General features: G+C 53.0%; 2 protein-coding genes across 3 annotated transcripts in view; one reads left to right on the top strand and one right to left on the bottom strand.

The window, feature by feature from the left end:
• The window catches only part of SLC8B1 (solute carrier family 8 (sodium/lithium/calcium exchanger), member B1), a 36,577-nt gene extending 35,007 nt beyond the window's left edge, over positions 1-1,570 (top strand). The window contains exon 17 of the mRNA XM_008572586.1: positions 1,292-1,570. Coding sequence (XP_008570808.1) covers positions 1,292-1,489 — 198 coding nt within the window. The 3' untranslated portion in view covers positions 1,490-1,570. The remainder of the gene's footprint in view (positions 1-1,291) is intronic.
• A 3,681-nt stretch (positions 1,571-5,251) lies between these two features.
• TPCN1 (two pore segment channel 1) overlaps positions 5,252-13,991 on the bottom strand; it is a 61,334-nt gene continuing 52,594 nt past the window's right edge. The window contains exons 19-28 of one of the 2 annotated variants that reach the window (XM_008572585.1): positions 13,695-13,802; positions 12,474-12,545; positions 11,866-11,955; positions 10,708-10,823; positions 9,962-10,008; positions 9,222-9,290; positions 8,950-9,034; positions 7,638-7,777; positions 7,347-7,427; positions 5,252-5,420 (exon numbers count right to left, since the gene is read on the bottom strand). In XM_008572585.1, coding sequence (XP_008570807.1) covers positions 5,301-5,420; positions 7,347-7,427; positions 7,638-7,777; positions 8,950-9,034; positions 9,222-9,290; positions 9,962-10,008; positions 10,708-10,823; positions 11,866-11,955; positions 12,474-12,545; positions 13,695-13,802 — 928 coding nt within the window. In that variant the 3' untranslated portion in view covers positions 5,252-5,300. Of the gene's footprint in view, positions 5,421-7,171; positions 7,305-7,346; positions 7,428-7,637; positions 7,778-8,949; positions 9,035-9,221; positions 9,291-9,961; positions 10,009-10,707; positions 10,824-11,865; positions 11,956-12,473; positions 12,546-13,694; positions 13,803-13,991 lie in introns of both variants that reach the window. The other variant, XR_550462.1, reaches the window with a different exon arrangement.

The following is a 13,991-nucleotide window of genomic DNA, read 5'->3' as shown; positions in this document are numbered from 1 at the left end:
GAAATTTACTCTCAGTTCTGGAGGCTGGAAGTCAGAAATCCAGGTGTCAGCAGGGCCATGCTCCCTCTGAAGGCTCTAGGAGAGGACCCCTCCTTGCTTTTTTCAGCTTCTGGGTGGCTCCTGGAGTTCCTCGGCTGTGGCTACATCCCTCCAGCCTCTGCCTCTGTCTTCACATGGCCATCTTCCCTGTCTCTCTCTATCCTCTATGCCTCTTATCGGCACTCTGGTCATGAGATTTAGGGGCCACCCTAAGTCCAAGATGATCTCTTCTTGAGCATCTTAACTAGTATAGCTGCAAAGACCCTATTTAAAGTCAAGTCACATTCTGAGGTTCCTGGAGGACATGAATTTGAGGGGGGCCACATTCAAACTACTATATATATAAAAGCTCTACCACCTCGAATCTACTGACCTCTCAGCTCCCCAATTCTAGGATCCAGGAATTGGTGTCAGCTTCTCCCTCTCCCACAGAGAAGCCTGCCTTTTGTCTGACACCTCGGCTGTCATTTATTCATTTCTGCCACCTGTCGTTTCTTTACCACTCCATCCTTTATTTCATTACCCATTCTTTCCTCTTTGCCCAACACAAGGCATCAGCCCAAGGCCTTTGGAGTCAGGCCTGGGTTCCAGTCCCAGTGCCGTTGAGCACGTTGGACAATCTAGTATCTTACAGTCTTAGTTTCCTCATCTGTGAAATGGAGTCAGAACCTACCAGACAGTACTATTGCTGGATCAAACAGGACAGTGCTTGTGAGAGCCTTGGCACAATGCCTGGCATGTAATAAACACTAAATATATACCTATATATCTACCATTTCTTCAAAAACCTTATAAAGAGTTCCATTTTATTGTGAAAATTGAAACATACCACAGTTAAGAGAATTATATAGTGAATGCTGATGTTCCCACCACCAGCCTTTACTGTTACCATTTTGCTCCATTTGCTCTGTCGTCTGTCCAGCTGTCCATCCACTCATCCATCTTCTGATGCACTTCACAGTAAGTGATGGATATTAGTGTGTGCATGTTGTTAACTAGAGGTCTATTAAAAATACACAGAACTGTCATTACATCAGACTCGAGGCAAGGGAGCAGCACTCAGGTGGGGGAGCTGGCTGAAACAGGAAGAGAAGGTTCCCTTTCTCTGCTGCTTCTGAGTCTGGAAGTGTCTAGGGCCACATCTGGGCAACTCCAGGCCCTAAGTCCTTCATGGCCACTAGTGTGGCACACCAGGTGGGGCAGGGGCGTGATGGGTGGCGACCTAGCCTGTCTCCCCTTGCTCTCCCCGCAGCTGGAGCCAGACGGACTGCTGGTGTGGGTCTTGGCCGGCGCCCTGGGGCTCAGCCTCGTCTTCTCCCTCATCGTGGTCCCACTGCAGTGTTTCCAGCTGAGCAAAGTCTATGGCTTCTGCCTTCTCCTCTTCTACTTGAACTTCCTCGTCGTGGCCCTGCTCACTGAATTTGGAGTGATTCACTTGAAAAGTGTGTGACTGAAGGCTTATGTCCAAGCCTGCCTGGTGGTGTGGAGGGGGTACCACAGCAGGCACCCCACAGCCTCCTGTGAGGGGAGGACTGGGGACAGGAGCACCTTCTGCAGAGCCATGTGGGCATGAGTGGGTGCGGACTCCCATGGTGGCTCTCGCTGCTAGAGGTCTGAAGTCGCTCCTGTATGCAGGGAGAACAGCTAAGTCTCTCTTCCTGACTGCACCCAACAGCCTCATTGGTGGGACTCTGGAGACTGGGCTTTGCTGTGCAGTGAGTTCCAGACAGAAGCTAGACCTCCTGGAGTTAGCTCCAGAGTCTCTCTGTGGACGGCTGGGGTTTGGGGCAGAAGGAGATTTTATGCTGGAAGACCCCGGAAGCATTCAGGGCGGGAGGCAGCTGTAGAGGTGCAGCCCCTGCCTGCCCCCTACTGGGCTTCAGGCCTTCCCACACCTTCTTGGGGCTCGGAATCAAGGCAACTTGGACCCAAGGGGGAGCTCTAGAGCTGCACCATCTGATGGAAATAGAATGTGAGCCATGCTTAATTTTGGATTTTTTAGTTGCCACGTTAATAAAGCCAATAGAAGCAGGTTAAAGTAACAATAGTACATTTTATTGAACCCAGTGGGTCAAAAATGCCTTTGGCCCGTGGCACTGCCACATCAGTCTCCACCATGTCAGACAGCATGACTCCAGACGCTTGCTCTAGAACTCTGCGGCTGGCTGTCGCACAGTTTCTGCTCAAACCCTCAGTCTCCCGAGCTGCAAACAGGAGTCAGTCTGTGCCTGTGCCTACCTCAGGGAAGCCCTGGGCTGGGGCTCCAGTGCCTGCGAGTTCTAGGGGGACAGTGAGTGGTCCCCAGTGCCTTCTTGTTGTCAGGCGGTGACCCCAGCTTTTAAATGAGCAACTCTTCACTTTGTGTTATTGCCTTATGCTGGTAGTAAAGAAAGGACATTCAAGTATCTTTTTTCCAAATAAAAAATGGTAAAATATTTCAAGTATACCGAAAATAACATGCATCCAACTCTTACCAGTTCTTCCTTACCTGTGGCCAGGTGATGTGTGCTGATCCCCGGGTTTCATGGACAAAGGGGTAGGGCTGAGGTGGGGTCAGGAAGGGCCATGGGTGGGACCACTCCCCTCTTCCCACAACCCTGGAAGTCATAAGGCAGCAGCCACATTTACAAAGCAGAGGCTCTTTTATTAATATGCCAGAAATCAGGAGACACAGTGGGTTTTCTAGGTAACAAATCACCAGTGTACAAAACCTTACAGCGTTGCTCCTGTGATCCATACAAAATGATTGTCCTCGTGGTGTGGAGTAAGGCTGGGGCTGGGGGAAGGGAAGCAAGGAGGGGCCTGAGGGGTCCCCCCCCCCGGGCTCTTTTGCCGCCGCTGCCAGGGCACCAGTGTCACTTGGTTGCACTCAGCTGTGACATGAGGGGGAGTGAGAGGGCATCTGAGCTAGATGATGGCCCGGGGCCCTCAACTCACAGCTGGGGGTGACACCTATTCCCTGCTGGTGGGCAAGTTTGAGGATCAACTTGGCAGAGGCCACAGGTGACCCCATAGGGACAGTCATCCTTAGCCTTAGTGACAAGGGCTGGAGTCTGGCCCGTCACATCTATTGCCACTCTGCATTCATTGGTCCTGGCCAAAAGCAGGGCCTTTCTCAGGACAGGGCTGGGAGGATGGACTAGTTAACTCATCCCACCTGTCCTGGAACTAGCCCTCATACCTGGGCCCAGATGCTCAGGTTGGATCCATGCCCTCCTTCAGAAGCTGCCTCTTGATCCCTGCTTCCAAAATGCCCGTTTCAGTACACAAAAGCTAAAAGGCACCCAGTTGTGCAAATAAAGTTCCTTCTCTGGAGAGGGGAAGGGCTTCTGGCCTGCAGGTCCTTGTGATGGCCACAAGCCCTCCAGAGATGAAGAGGACAATGTCGGTCTCCCGACTCCCATGGGAATAACAGTGGTTCTCAATGATTCTTTGTTTCCCCAAAGGGCTGTGCTTTAAATGAAAACATATGCCACTTCTCCCCGGGGAAGGTGAGAACTGTGCCGTGTTGGCTGTGGGAACCAGCCTGGCCTTGGAGGTGGCTGGGGAGAGCAGGGTGGCGGAACCAGGTACTACTCTCCTGGGGTCAGGCTCTGCCCCACCTGCTCTGTGGCTGGGAAAAGGATGACGCCAGGGGGAACCTCCATCCACCCACCTGCCAAAGTCACGAGAAGCAGTGGAGGCAGCTGGGAAGCCGGGGTTAGCCCAGGATGCCCACTGGTGGCTGCCTCCCCCACCCTCTCCACATCCTCCATCCTGCTTGCCTCTGTGGTCCAGGAGAGCCTCACTGGAGCAACTTCTGCTCTTACCTGCTTCTGCCACCACCGCCACCACTGTCCACTGTGCTGGCACCCCCATGGCCTGCTCTGGCTTCAAGCACCTGTCCCACCTGGACCACGCCTGGATACATAGAACTCCCATGAGGTACCAGGGGAATTTGGTTAATCGAGTGTTCATTAGAACCTACTTCTGCACCAACCAATCTTCTAGTGGAAACCCCAGGGTGAGCTGAGTCCTCACTCCTGCTCCAGCTTCCAGGGAGGTCGACTGCCCCAGGGGAGGTGGGAGCTGGGCCAAGCTCAGCTGCTGCGATGCCCCACAGTGAGCCGTCCCTGTGTGGTTTGCTCCAATTGCGACAGTGGCATCTAACACACGTGTGACAGCTCTGCTATCATCCTTAGCACAATCCTTAATGAATGAAAAAGTCACCTTGTTCGAACAGGTAAATCACAAGGAAAAGGGATTTAGTTTAGAAAACCCATCCCAGGAATTGGCCCGGCATCGTGCCTGCTGTCCTCTTCCTGCTAGGCCTAGGTTCCACAGGAGGCAACTGTACAAGGATTTTCAGCAACAAAGGTTAAACAAGAGCATGGGAGAGAAGGCTTGCCAAGCCAGGAGATGAGATTGGCCAGCGTGACCTCTGGCTGCCCAACACTGGCTAAGGGAACTCTGACCACATGAGTCTAATCACACCCCTGGATCCCTCTTTTCATGAGGTCCTGGGCATCGGTCTCCCAAAGGAACATTCTAGTACATTATCATAGAGACAAATACCACCCCCAGGGATTTGGGTGCTTTCCTTCCTAAGTGGTTTTGTCCCTAAAGCAAGACACAGAAACACGTGATGTGGCTGCAGGGATCATTAGTGGAGACACTGCCAGGTGGGATGGAAGCCTGAAGCTACAGCAGGAAGACAGGCTTGGATTGGGCCTAGCAAGGGCCAGCTTCCTTTGCAGGCAAGCCCTGTAGAGATTGGCAGAATCTATCCAAGTGGTCTTTTTGTGAAGGGGACTTCTGGAGCTTTCCATGTTAGGAAGAGTTCATACACAGTGGCCTAACTGCCCCCAAACCAAACTGACTCATGGAGTTAAGGGAAACAGGGCAAGGTGGTTATAAACCAAACCCCATCTTGTCTTTTTGTTTCTTCCTCTCTATAAATATGTGCATATATATGAATATGTGTGTGTATATATATATATATGTATATATGTATATATATATATATACATATATATACACGTTATTCTGATATATCATAGTAAAATAATACTATTGTGTTATTGCATAGAAGAGATGGCTGCTGCGGGCTGGGGCTAGGTGACAGTCTGGGAGCGCTGGCGACTCCCTGGGGGCTGCTGCACTGCAGGGACCGCGCTGCGGCTAAGCTGCTGCCGCTGATATATACACGTTATTCTGATATATCATAGTAAAATAATACTATTGTGTTATTGCATAGAAGAGATGGCTGCTGCGGGCTGGGGCTAGGTGACAGTCTGGGAGCGCTGGCGACTCCCTGGGGGCTGCTGCACTGCAGGGACCGCGCTGCGGCTAAGCTGCTGCTGCTGTTCCTCTTGCTCCCGGGTGTGCTCCTCGTACCACTCCTACAGCAAGAGCAGGCAGGGGCTGAGGGGCCGCACCCTGCCAGCCAATCCCCCCTACCCCCCCGCCACACCTCCCCCAGCCTGACCAGGTGAGCCACAGGGTGCGGGTCCCACAGCCACCACCAGCTGGCAAGAGCATGTCTCTGCCTGCTGGGCAGGGGCCATTCAGGAGGGAGCAGGCAGAGCTGCCAAACCCGCCCAACTGGGACTGATACTCCCTCACCTGCCTGGCCATGCTGGGAATTCTGAATATGGCCCCGAATAGATTTTTTTTTTGTAGCTGGCCTGTAGGGGATCCAAGCCCTTGCCTTGGTGTTATTACACTGTGCCATGAGCCAGCCCTTTTGCTTCAATTTTTCTTTCTCTCCCAAACAGAGAAATTACAATGAAATCTTTCCCTTATTAGAGGTTGACACACCTCCTGGTAAATTGTGCTTGGCATGTACCATTTGTAAACAAGGCCCAGGTAGTCATAATCCTCACCCTTTATGTGTAAATGTAATATTTTGTCACTCACAAAGGGATTCCCCCATGTTATCCCTTTTGAGCTTGGCAGGAATTGTGTCCCCATTTTACACAAGGGAAACCGAGGTGCAGAAGCTGTATCAAGCTGAGTGCCTCTCCTAACTCCCACATTGCTTTTGCCACCCTCCAGTAGGGCTGGGAAGGCATTCTGGAAAAAATTAACTTGCCCACCTAAGACTATTACTGTTATAACATTTGATGCTTTCAAATGATTAAGGAATTAAAAAGTATACCCTACATTTTTAAGGAATCTGAGCCACAGAACTTTAGAGCTTAAAGAACTGTAAGTACTTTAGAGACGGTCTAGTTCTATGGCCCCTCATTTTATAGAGGTGGAAACTGAGGTCTAGAGCTCAGGGACAGGCAGAAGGTGGAGGACAAGGGTAAGCACACCTCTCTATGTGCACCCGAGTGTGTGCTCTCCTGAAGTCATCCCAGATGCTCTGCAAGGAAGACTGTCCCCCTTTCACAGATGTGGATGCACCAAGCCAGGAATGGAACCCAGGGCTGGGGCTCATATTATTTTCACATCTCTGTGACACCAAGTTCAGTAAGCCACTATATTTATCTGCCCAAAGAACACTGACTATAATCTCTTGCATGTCTAAAGAGAATGTATGTCACTTCAGGAACTGCAGTCCCCGAGCCTTTCGGGTGTGGACAATGGTTTCTATTGTTCTTGTGGAACAGAAGGGCTTCCAGCTGTTAGAATGCCAGAAAACAGAGTGTGGCCACTGTGGCTGGTGTAGGAGACCCTCCCCGGAGCCCTGGGGACCCTGAGGTAGAAGGAAAGACCCAAAGCAGGGCACATAAACTGGTGGCCTCTGGTCTGTGGGTTCTGGCTGGGAGGCACATGGTACCAGTCCACATACTGCTTTACAAGATATTTTACTTATTTGTCAATATAGAAAGTATAAAAAAAATTTGACTTCTGTCTTCTCTGAAATTAAAACAAAAAATCCCCAATCAATCAAAAAACCCAATGACCTGGGTACAGAAGGGCCTCATGCCTATCAGGCAACCTTCATCTGGAACTGGGAAGGGGCTGCCCTCTCTGGACAAATGGGTCCTTACCAGTTTGCCATGGTGCCCACCCCTCCCAGTTTGCTCATTATGTTTCCTGCTGTTTGAGTTTGCAGCTACGGCACAGAGCAAAAGATAGAGAGGAGGTTCTGGAGAATTCCCAAGGGGCATACTATGGTAGGCCAGACAGGAGAGCTATCTACCTGAGTTCCAGACACCAACGGTAGTGGTCCCAACAGATGATCCCGTTTCCCAGGTGAGCCTTGACCTCTACTCAGATCGGGACTGTAGAAGCAGCCCCCTGCTCAGCAGGGGCAAGACTTCCCAGGACAGGAGCTGGGGTGAGGAGCCAGACAGTGTGGTTGGCAGTGCCCCTACCTGTATCTCCTCCTGGTACATCTTTAGGCTCAGGTCGCTTTTGGTCCTTGATCTCCGTCCCAGGAACACCACGGAACTTTGCTAGAGAACAGCATAGGCTCCAGGGCTCAGCTGCAGACAGGTGCCTGTCCCACCCATGTGAGGGACCTGGTGCTATGTCATAGCTGGCCCCTTCCACTCCACTGGCTTTTGCAATGGTGCCACCCAGAAGTGTCACCAGCACTTGACGGGAGGCAATCACGCTAGGCTAAAACCCACCTCCTCTGATGGATAAGGCCTGTGGCTCCTCACCTGGTACCTCTCCATCTGAGAGAGGGTCTCCAGCAGCCGGGTGACATCTGAGGAAGATCCGCGTGCCTCCCGGTAGAGCTCCAGGACAGAGACCAGCTCTTCTTTGGAGATTTCCTTCTCAAGGGTGATGCCACCGTCAACTGCAAGAAGGGAGGGTGAGGGTGGGAAGGAGTCAGGCCTCAGAGTCGCCAATTGGGCTTGGTCTTGTTAAGCCATCCTCCCTGGCACCCCTATGCATGGTCTTAAGGTTCCTTATCCAAGAAAATTCTGGATCAGCACGACCACCTAGAGCTCCCCTCCCTTCCCCTGCCTTTGCTGTGGGTGTCAGGGGAGCAGGTCTAGCCATCAGCTTACAGGGAACAGAGGGCTTCAGGAGCAAGTCTCCAAGCAAAAGGAAAATGGTCAGACAGCCTGCTGCAACAGAGATTCAGGAACAAGTAGTAAGAGTTGCAGGCAGTTTTGATGAAGAATTTGGAGAGAATGAAGGATCAGCATGCAGAAGACTGCAACATAGGAAAAAGGAGGCAATTAAAGCCAGGCCAATCAAGGTGCAGAAGGAATCGCCTTGCAGTAAAAAATATACCATTTAAATCAAGAACCACAGTATGAACATATTATTTGGAAAAGTGGAGATAACTAAAGGAAGAAAGAACTAAGAGTTAAAAGTCTCTGGGAGGAGTCACAGGAAAGGTAGGACAAAGGGCTGCTGTTTCCACCATAAGCCTTTGTCTACTTGATTTTTCTTAAAATATGACATGTACTATTTTTACTTAAAAATAAGATCATGAGGGTCGGCCCATGGCTCACTTGGGAGAGTGTGGTGCTGATAACACCAAGGCCACGGGTTCATTTAAAAATAAGATCATGAGGGTCGGCCCGTGGCTCACTTGGGAGAGTGTGGTGCTGATAACACCAAGGCCACCGGTTCGGATCCCTTATAGGGATGGCCAGTTAGCTCACTTGGGAGAGCGTGGTGCTGACAACACCAAGTCAAGGGTTAAGATCCCCTTACCGGTCATCTTTTAAAAAAATAAATAAAATTAGATCATGTGCATTTTTCTGTCATTAAAAATATTTGAAAATTAACAGAAATAAGAGATCTAGAAAGACAAGCCAGATAAATGAACTGAATTGCCAGAGGCTGGACAACTGGACAGCTGAACTGTCAGACCGCCAGCCAGACAGCCAGACAACTGGACAGCCAGCCATTCAGCAAGCAAGCCGAACAGCCAGGCAGACAGACAGCCAGACAGCCAGATAGCTGGATGTGCAGCAGGCAGCACATGACCAAGACACGACTCCCTACACGGACCTTCTGAGTCCTGGTTCTTGCGGCTATAGTTCATCCGGAAGACGAAGGCCTCGAGGATGAAGGCCACGATGATAGTCATCACCACCTGGCCAAGGGCAGAGGGGCAGGGAGTGAGGGGTGTGTGGGGGCTTGCTGCTGCAGGGCCCACACCCAACAGAGTCCAGTTAGACATGACCCCAGCCCCTTCCTCCCTGGCACTGCAGCCAAAGGGCAGCGGCAGCTGGAGACTTGGAAGTTGAAGAGTGAAGGGTTTTCTGTGGCTGGGGACCTACCATGGTCACGATGTAAAAGGTCATGAAGTAGAGGCGGCTCCAATGGGAGGTCTGAGAGGTGACACCTTCCTGGACACAGAAGGAGGCAGCCAGTGAGCAAACACCCAGGCAGGCCCAGGTCACTATCTACTTAGGCTGCTCCATGTCCCCATGCCCAGAGCCTGGCCCACGGGCTCTTCACAGACCCTTCCTGATGTGCCTTTGGTTGTGGGAGACAGGGAAGAGGCAGCTCACTCCCCTGGTCTAAACATTCCTTCCTGCTGTGTGAGCCCTGGACACTTTGCAGACAGATGGCTGGACTCAGGACTAGCACAGGCAGTCTTTATCCTAAGTAGTGATGGGACTTGGCAGAGCTTAGGGAATGGGCAAAGAATCAGCAATCCTTGCCACACTGCTTCTTGACTGAAATGTCACCTCCATGATGGTGGGAGACAGTACAGAGACTCAGAGGCTAACTGACCTTTCCTGGCTGCTGGGTGTGTGGGGGGGAACAGAGGTGAAAGCCAAGCCCAACATATGCTGAGACAAGTGGCTCCAGCCCATCGGTGTGGGGGGGGGGAACAGAGGTGAAAGCCAAGCCCAACATATGCTGAGACAAGTGGCTCCAGCCCATCCTGGGGCCCCCGCAGAACACCTACCCAGCAAGACTAGGACCCTGAACTCTGCAGGGTGCGGGAAAAGCAAGGCAGCCCACACTGTGTGAGGGAGACCCACCTCCAGGAGCAGACTTCAAGCCTTACCATGATGATGTACCAGTTGTTGACAACTGTGAGCTCGAACAAAGTCACTGCCAAAGGAAGGGGGAAAAAGAAGTGTCTTGATCAGACCCACTTCTTCAAAGTCACTTTCAAGTGGCCTCTCTCCACCTATCCTGGATACCATGCACTAAAATGGTGGCATCCCCACATGCCAGCTTGGGCTGCGGTCTCCAAGAAGGATAAGCCAAGGCCCTCCCTGGGCACGTGTCCACAGAGAGTTTTACCATCTTGGCCTGTCCCCAAAAGGTGCACCCTTTGTCTCAGCAGCCCGTGATGGATCAGGGCTGGGGTGGGGGATTGGGGAAAAGAACATCCATACTTGCTCGGTGCAGATCTGGGATGTCTTGGGGGCTCCCCCTTCCTCTTGAGGCACCGTGTCTGGCAGGGCCACTTCCCTCTGCCCCACTCCCCCCCGGGCCTCTTCATTGAACTGGGAGGCAGAGCAGAGCTGTGGGGGGCAGCAGCACAGCACAGGGCAGCACTGGTGTGGCTGGGTTGACCCTGTGACTGGCATTGGAATGGGGGGGTACCCTAGTACTGGGCTGTACCCCTTCCAGCTAAGGCCTGGACTCCACCCCTAAGGCTGGGCAGACCACATCTTCCACCTGGGCCAGAGAGCACTCTAGAAAGTGTGGCCAATAGCTCGGGAAGCTCAGACAGCTTTGCTATGCTTTGTTGTCAAAAGGGGCATGTGCAGGGAATGTCCCATCTGTGGTTTCTCCACTCACCGAAGCTGTTGAGGATGTTGTCAAAATTGTTGAGATAGTAGTAGCCTTCCTCCATGACAGTCTTGTTGCCCACGGTGTGATTGAGCCAGCGGTAGGCATCTGCCACTGTACTTGCACTGGCCGGGAAGACAAAGAGGCAGAGGGAGGTCACAAGACAAGTGCTCACCTTGATAGAGGACAAAGTTTGAGCAAACTGGGTCTGACCAAAAATCTTTCTATGCTGCCCAGTCTGGTTCCTGCCCAGCCCTCTCTAGCTCTTGTTCCTGCTGGAGGGGAGCTCTCAGCGCTTCCCCTGCCGGCTCTGCTGGGAACCACCGGGCTAGCCTCCCTGTGGTCTTCTCGCAGCCACCTGCTGGGGAAGGAAGAAAGAGATGCGAGCCTCCCCTGCAGCTCCCCAGTCTAGGGTTTGCTCCTAAGGCAGGTGTTATAGGCAACCATCCTCAGGAGGGAGAATTCCTCACGGGCTTCTCCAGCACTTGGCCTAAATGCATCCATGGTTGCATAGGTTTTGTTTGCCCTGTTTTGAGGAGATCTTATTTGCCACCATCCTCCCAATCCCTCATGACTGTTCTAATAAAATACATGCTGATGTTGCTAAAAGTCTAGTGCTTGGGCCATCAGGGCACTTGTTCAGAAGGTGGAGACACACTGCATCAGATATATGGAGGCCTGAAACCTTCATTTTGAGAAGCCCCCTGGTGACTCTGATACACTCTAAAGTTCATGACCTACTGCCCCAGACGGCTGGATCTGAGATCAGCTCGACACTCAAACTGGCTACACGTGTCTTTGTAACAAACTTTTTCTTTATCAGTGCTTGAGACCATAGAATCCAAGCGTAAAGAGAACACTGTGAGTGGAGAATGGGTGGCAGAGTACACTGATTTCACTGTGGTGGCTCACTGATTTCACTGTGGAGGAAGGCAAGAGAAGGGAAGGAGGAGGTCGTGGGAGTTTTCGTGCTGGCTCTCCAGCCCTGATCCCAACAATCTTCCCATTGTGGGTCCGTCTGCCTCATCCTAACAGGCTCTCCTCTTCCTAGGAGACCTGTCTGGCCCAGGGTGAGCTGATGGAGACCCAACTGGAGAGTGCGTAGACCTGCTTGGGGGATGGGGACGGAAACTTGCCAGATGGGCATGGCCGGGCTCCCCTACTCACTTGCAGCAGTTGGGGTAGAGGATTCCACAGAAGAATTCCATGCCCACAATAGCGAAGGAGTAGTAGAAGATGAGCAGGGTGAGGCCCAGGCTGGAGAGGAGGGTCAAAGAGCCAGATGATTTAGGGGTGGGAAGGCGGAGGGCAACCCCAGCACCCCAGGCCCACTGAGCTGACTGAAGGAGAGGCATGCCCCTAGCCAGGTTCACCAGCTGGAAAGTGCCTGCAGGGAAGGGGCCTCATGTTCAGGTCTGGGGTAAAAAATGGCTCAGTTCAGGACTTTATTAGCAGATGCCCCTTTACCAGAGATTCACCCCTTACCTGTGAAGGTAGACTCACAGGTGACCCCTTACCTGTGAATGTAGACACAGGTGGTAAGTGAGTTGACAGCTCCCTGCCCTCCCTACTAAATATCTCAGATAGGTCAGTGGAGAAAACTAGTGCCCGGGAGACCTGTGGGGTGGAGTTCAGGCTCCTTGGAGACCCATCAGACCCTCGATTCCAGTCCTTCCTGGGACGCCTCCTTCTCCTTACTGTCACCCAGCTGCCCACCCCCACGGTGTACAAGCCTCACAGTGCCTGCACCTGCGAGCTGAGAGACAGGGCAGTACCTGGCCATCCGTGGCAGCAGCTCGAACATGGTGTCCAGCACATTGCGGTAACGCTTTTTCAATTTAAACAACCTGAGCAACAGGAGGACAGCAGGTCACTTACAGATGCAAGGGGCATGGCCTCAGCCTCCTTCCTTCAGAATGTGCCAGAGCCCTGCCTTCCAAACCACGTGGTGAAGACACACTGAGGGGCCCCTTGTCCACCTGAGCATCTACATCCCTCAGGGCCATCAGCCCAGCAGGTGTTTAGGGACAGTGGCAGCCCCAGGACATCGGGGCTGGACAGGGCCTCTCCCTGGGAGAAGCAGAGCCACCTGTGTCTCCTCACAGGATCTTACGTGGTGAGGAGGTAGCAGTGACCATCCACTAGTTTGCAAATGAAGCAGGAGGCTCTGGGAGGGGCAAGGCCTTGCTCCAGATGGTGTGGCAAACCCAGGCAGGAGGGAACAGAGCCCACGCCCACAGAGGAGCTGGGTGTGCATGGCTCATCAGTACAGAGCGGGTAGTGGGGAGAGAAGCGGACATGTGGGCCCAGCCCCAGGGCACCACTGCCAGGGCAGGGAGACGCTGCTCCGGGGCCACCTTCCCCACACCTCCTCCTCTCCTCCTGGGAAGGATGGGAGTGGACGTAGATGGGACAGCAGCTGAGTCAGGAGGAAAACCCGGGCTTCTGAGACTTGAGGCCCCTGATTAGGCACAGACATTCAGTGGAGCAAGGCTCTCCTGACCTCCTACCGTAGTCCCTGGGGAAAGGGTAGAATTTGCATGAGGGGATTTCTTGAGACAGAAAAGCCCCAGGGCTCCTCAAAGTCCCTTCAGACCCTCAGACCTGTGGCTGTGACTCGTGACTCTGAGCAAGTGGGCTCCTGGGGCCGCAGCGGATCCACCCCAGGCAGGTTTTTCTGCCAGTCAGAGGCGCCTGGCCCCTTCAGACCCTCAGACCTGTGGCTGTGACTCGTGACTCTGAGCAAGTAGGCTCCTGGGGCCGCAGCGGATCCACCCCAGGCAGGTTTTTCTGCCAGTCAGAGGCGCCTGGCGCCAGTGAGGTAAGGAGGCACGGTCAGCTTGCATGCCCTCACAGGTGATGATTGTGACCCCATGGTGTTTCTGCAGGGGCATGACATCTGGGACATGAGCTTGAGTCTCCTGGCTCATTCAGGTCACTGCTCAGACTAGTCCAGGGCTTTCCCGCCCTCGCCGACCCCAGCACTGCCCCATCACCTCAGCAGCTGCAGGGGACGCAGGACCACTATGAAATAGAAAGGCTCCATGTTGAGGGCCAGGGCCAGCAGTCCCAGGAAGGCAAACACAGTGACAGAGAAGTCGAACCTGGGGGAGGGGAGAAGCCATGATCCATTCAGTGACCCCCGAGCCTCCCCCATAACTGCTCACCTTTCCCAGCCCTGCTCTCTGCCACCCTTCCAAGGAGCTCAGAGACACCAGCCACGGCAAAAGCAACAGCCGGCCCCAGGGAGCAACTCCCTGCCACCTCAGGGCTTCTGAGTTTGACTTGGCCAG

The sequence above is a fragment of the Galeopterus variegatus genome, unplaced genomic scaffold (genome assembly GCF_000696425.1).
Source record: "Galeopterus variegatus unplaced genomic scaffold, G_variegatus-3.0.2 Scaffold807, whole genome shotgun sequence".
Lineage (NCBI taxonomy): Eukaryota > Metazoa > Chordata > Mammalia > Dermoptera > Cynocephalidae > Galeopterus > Galeopterus variegatus.
The sequence above is the reverse complement of the archived record's forward strand: the minus strand, read 5'-3'. Positions and strand labels throughout refer to the sequence as shown.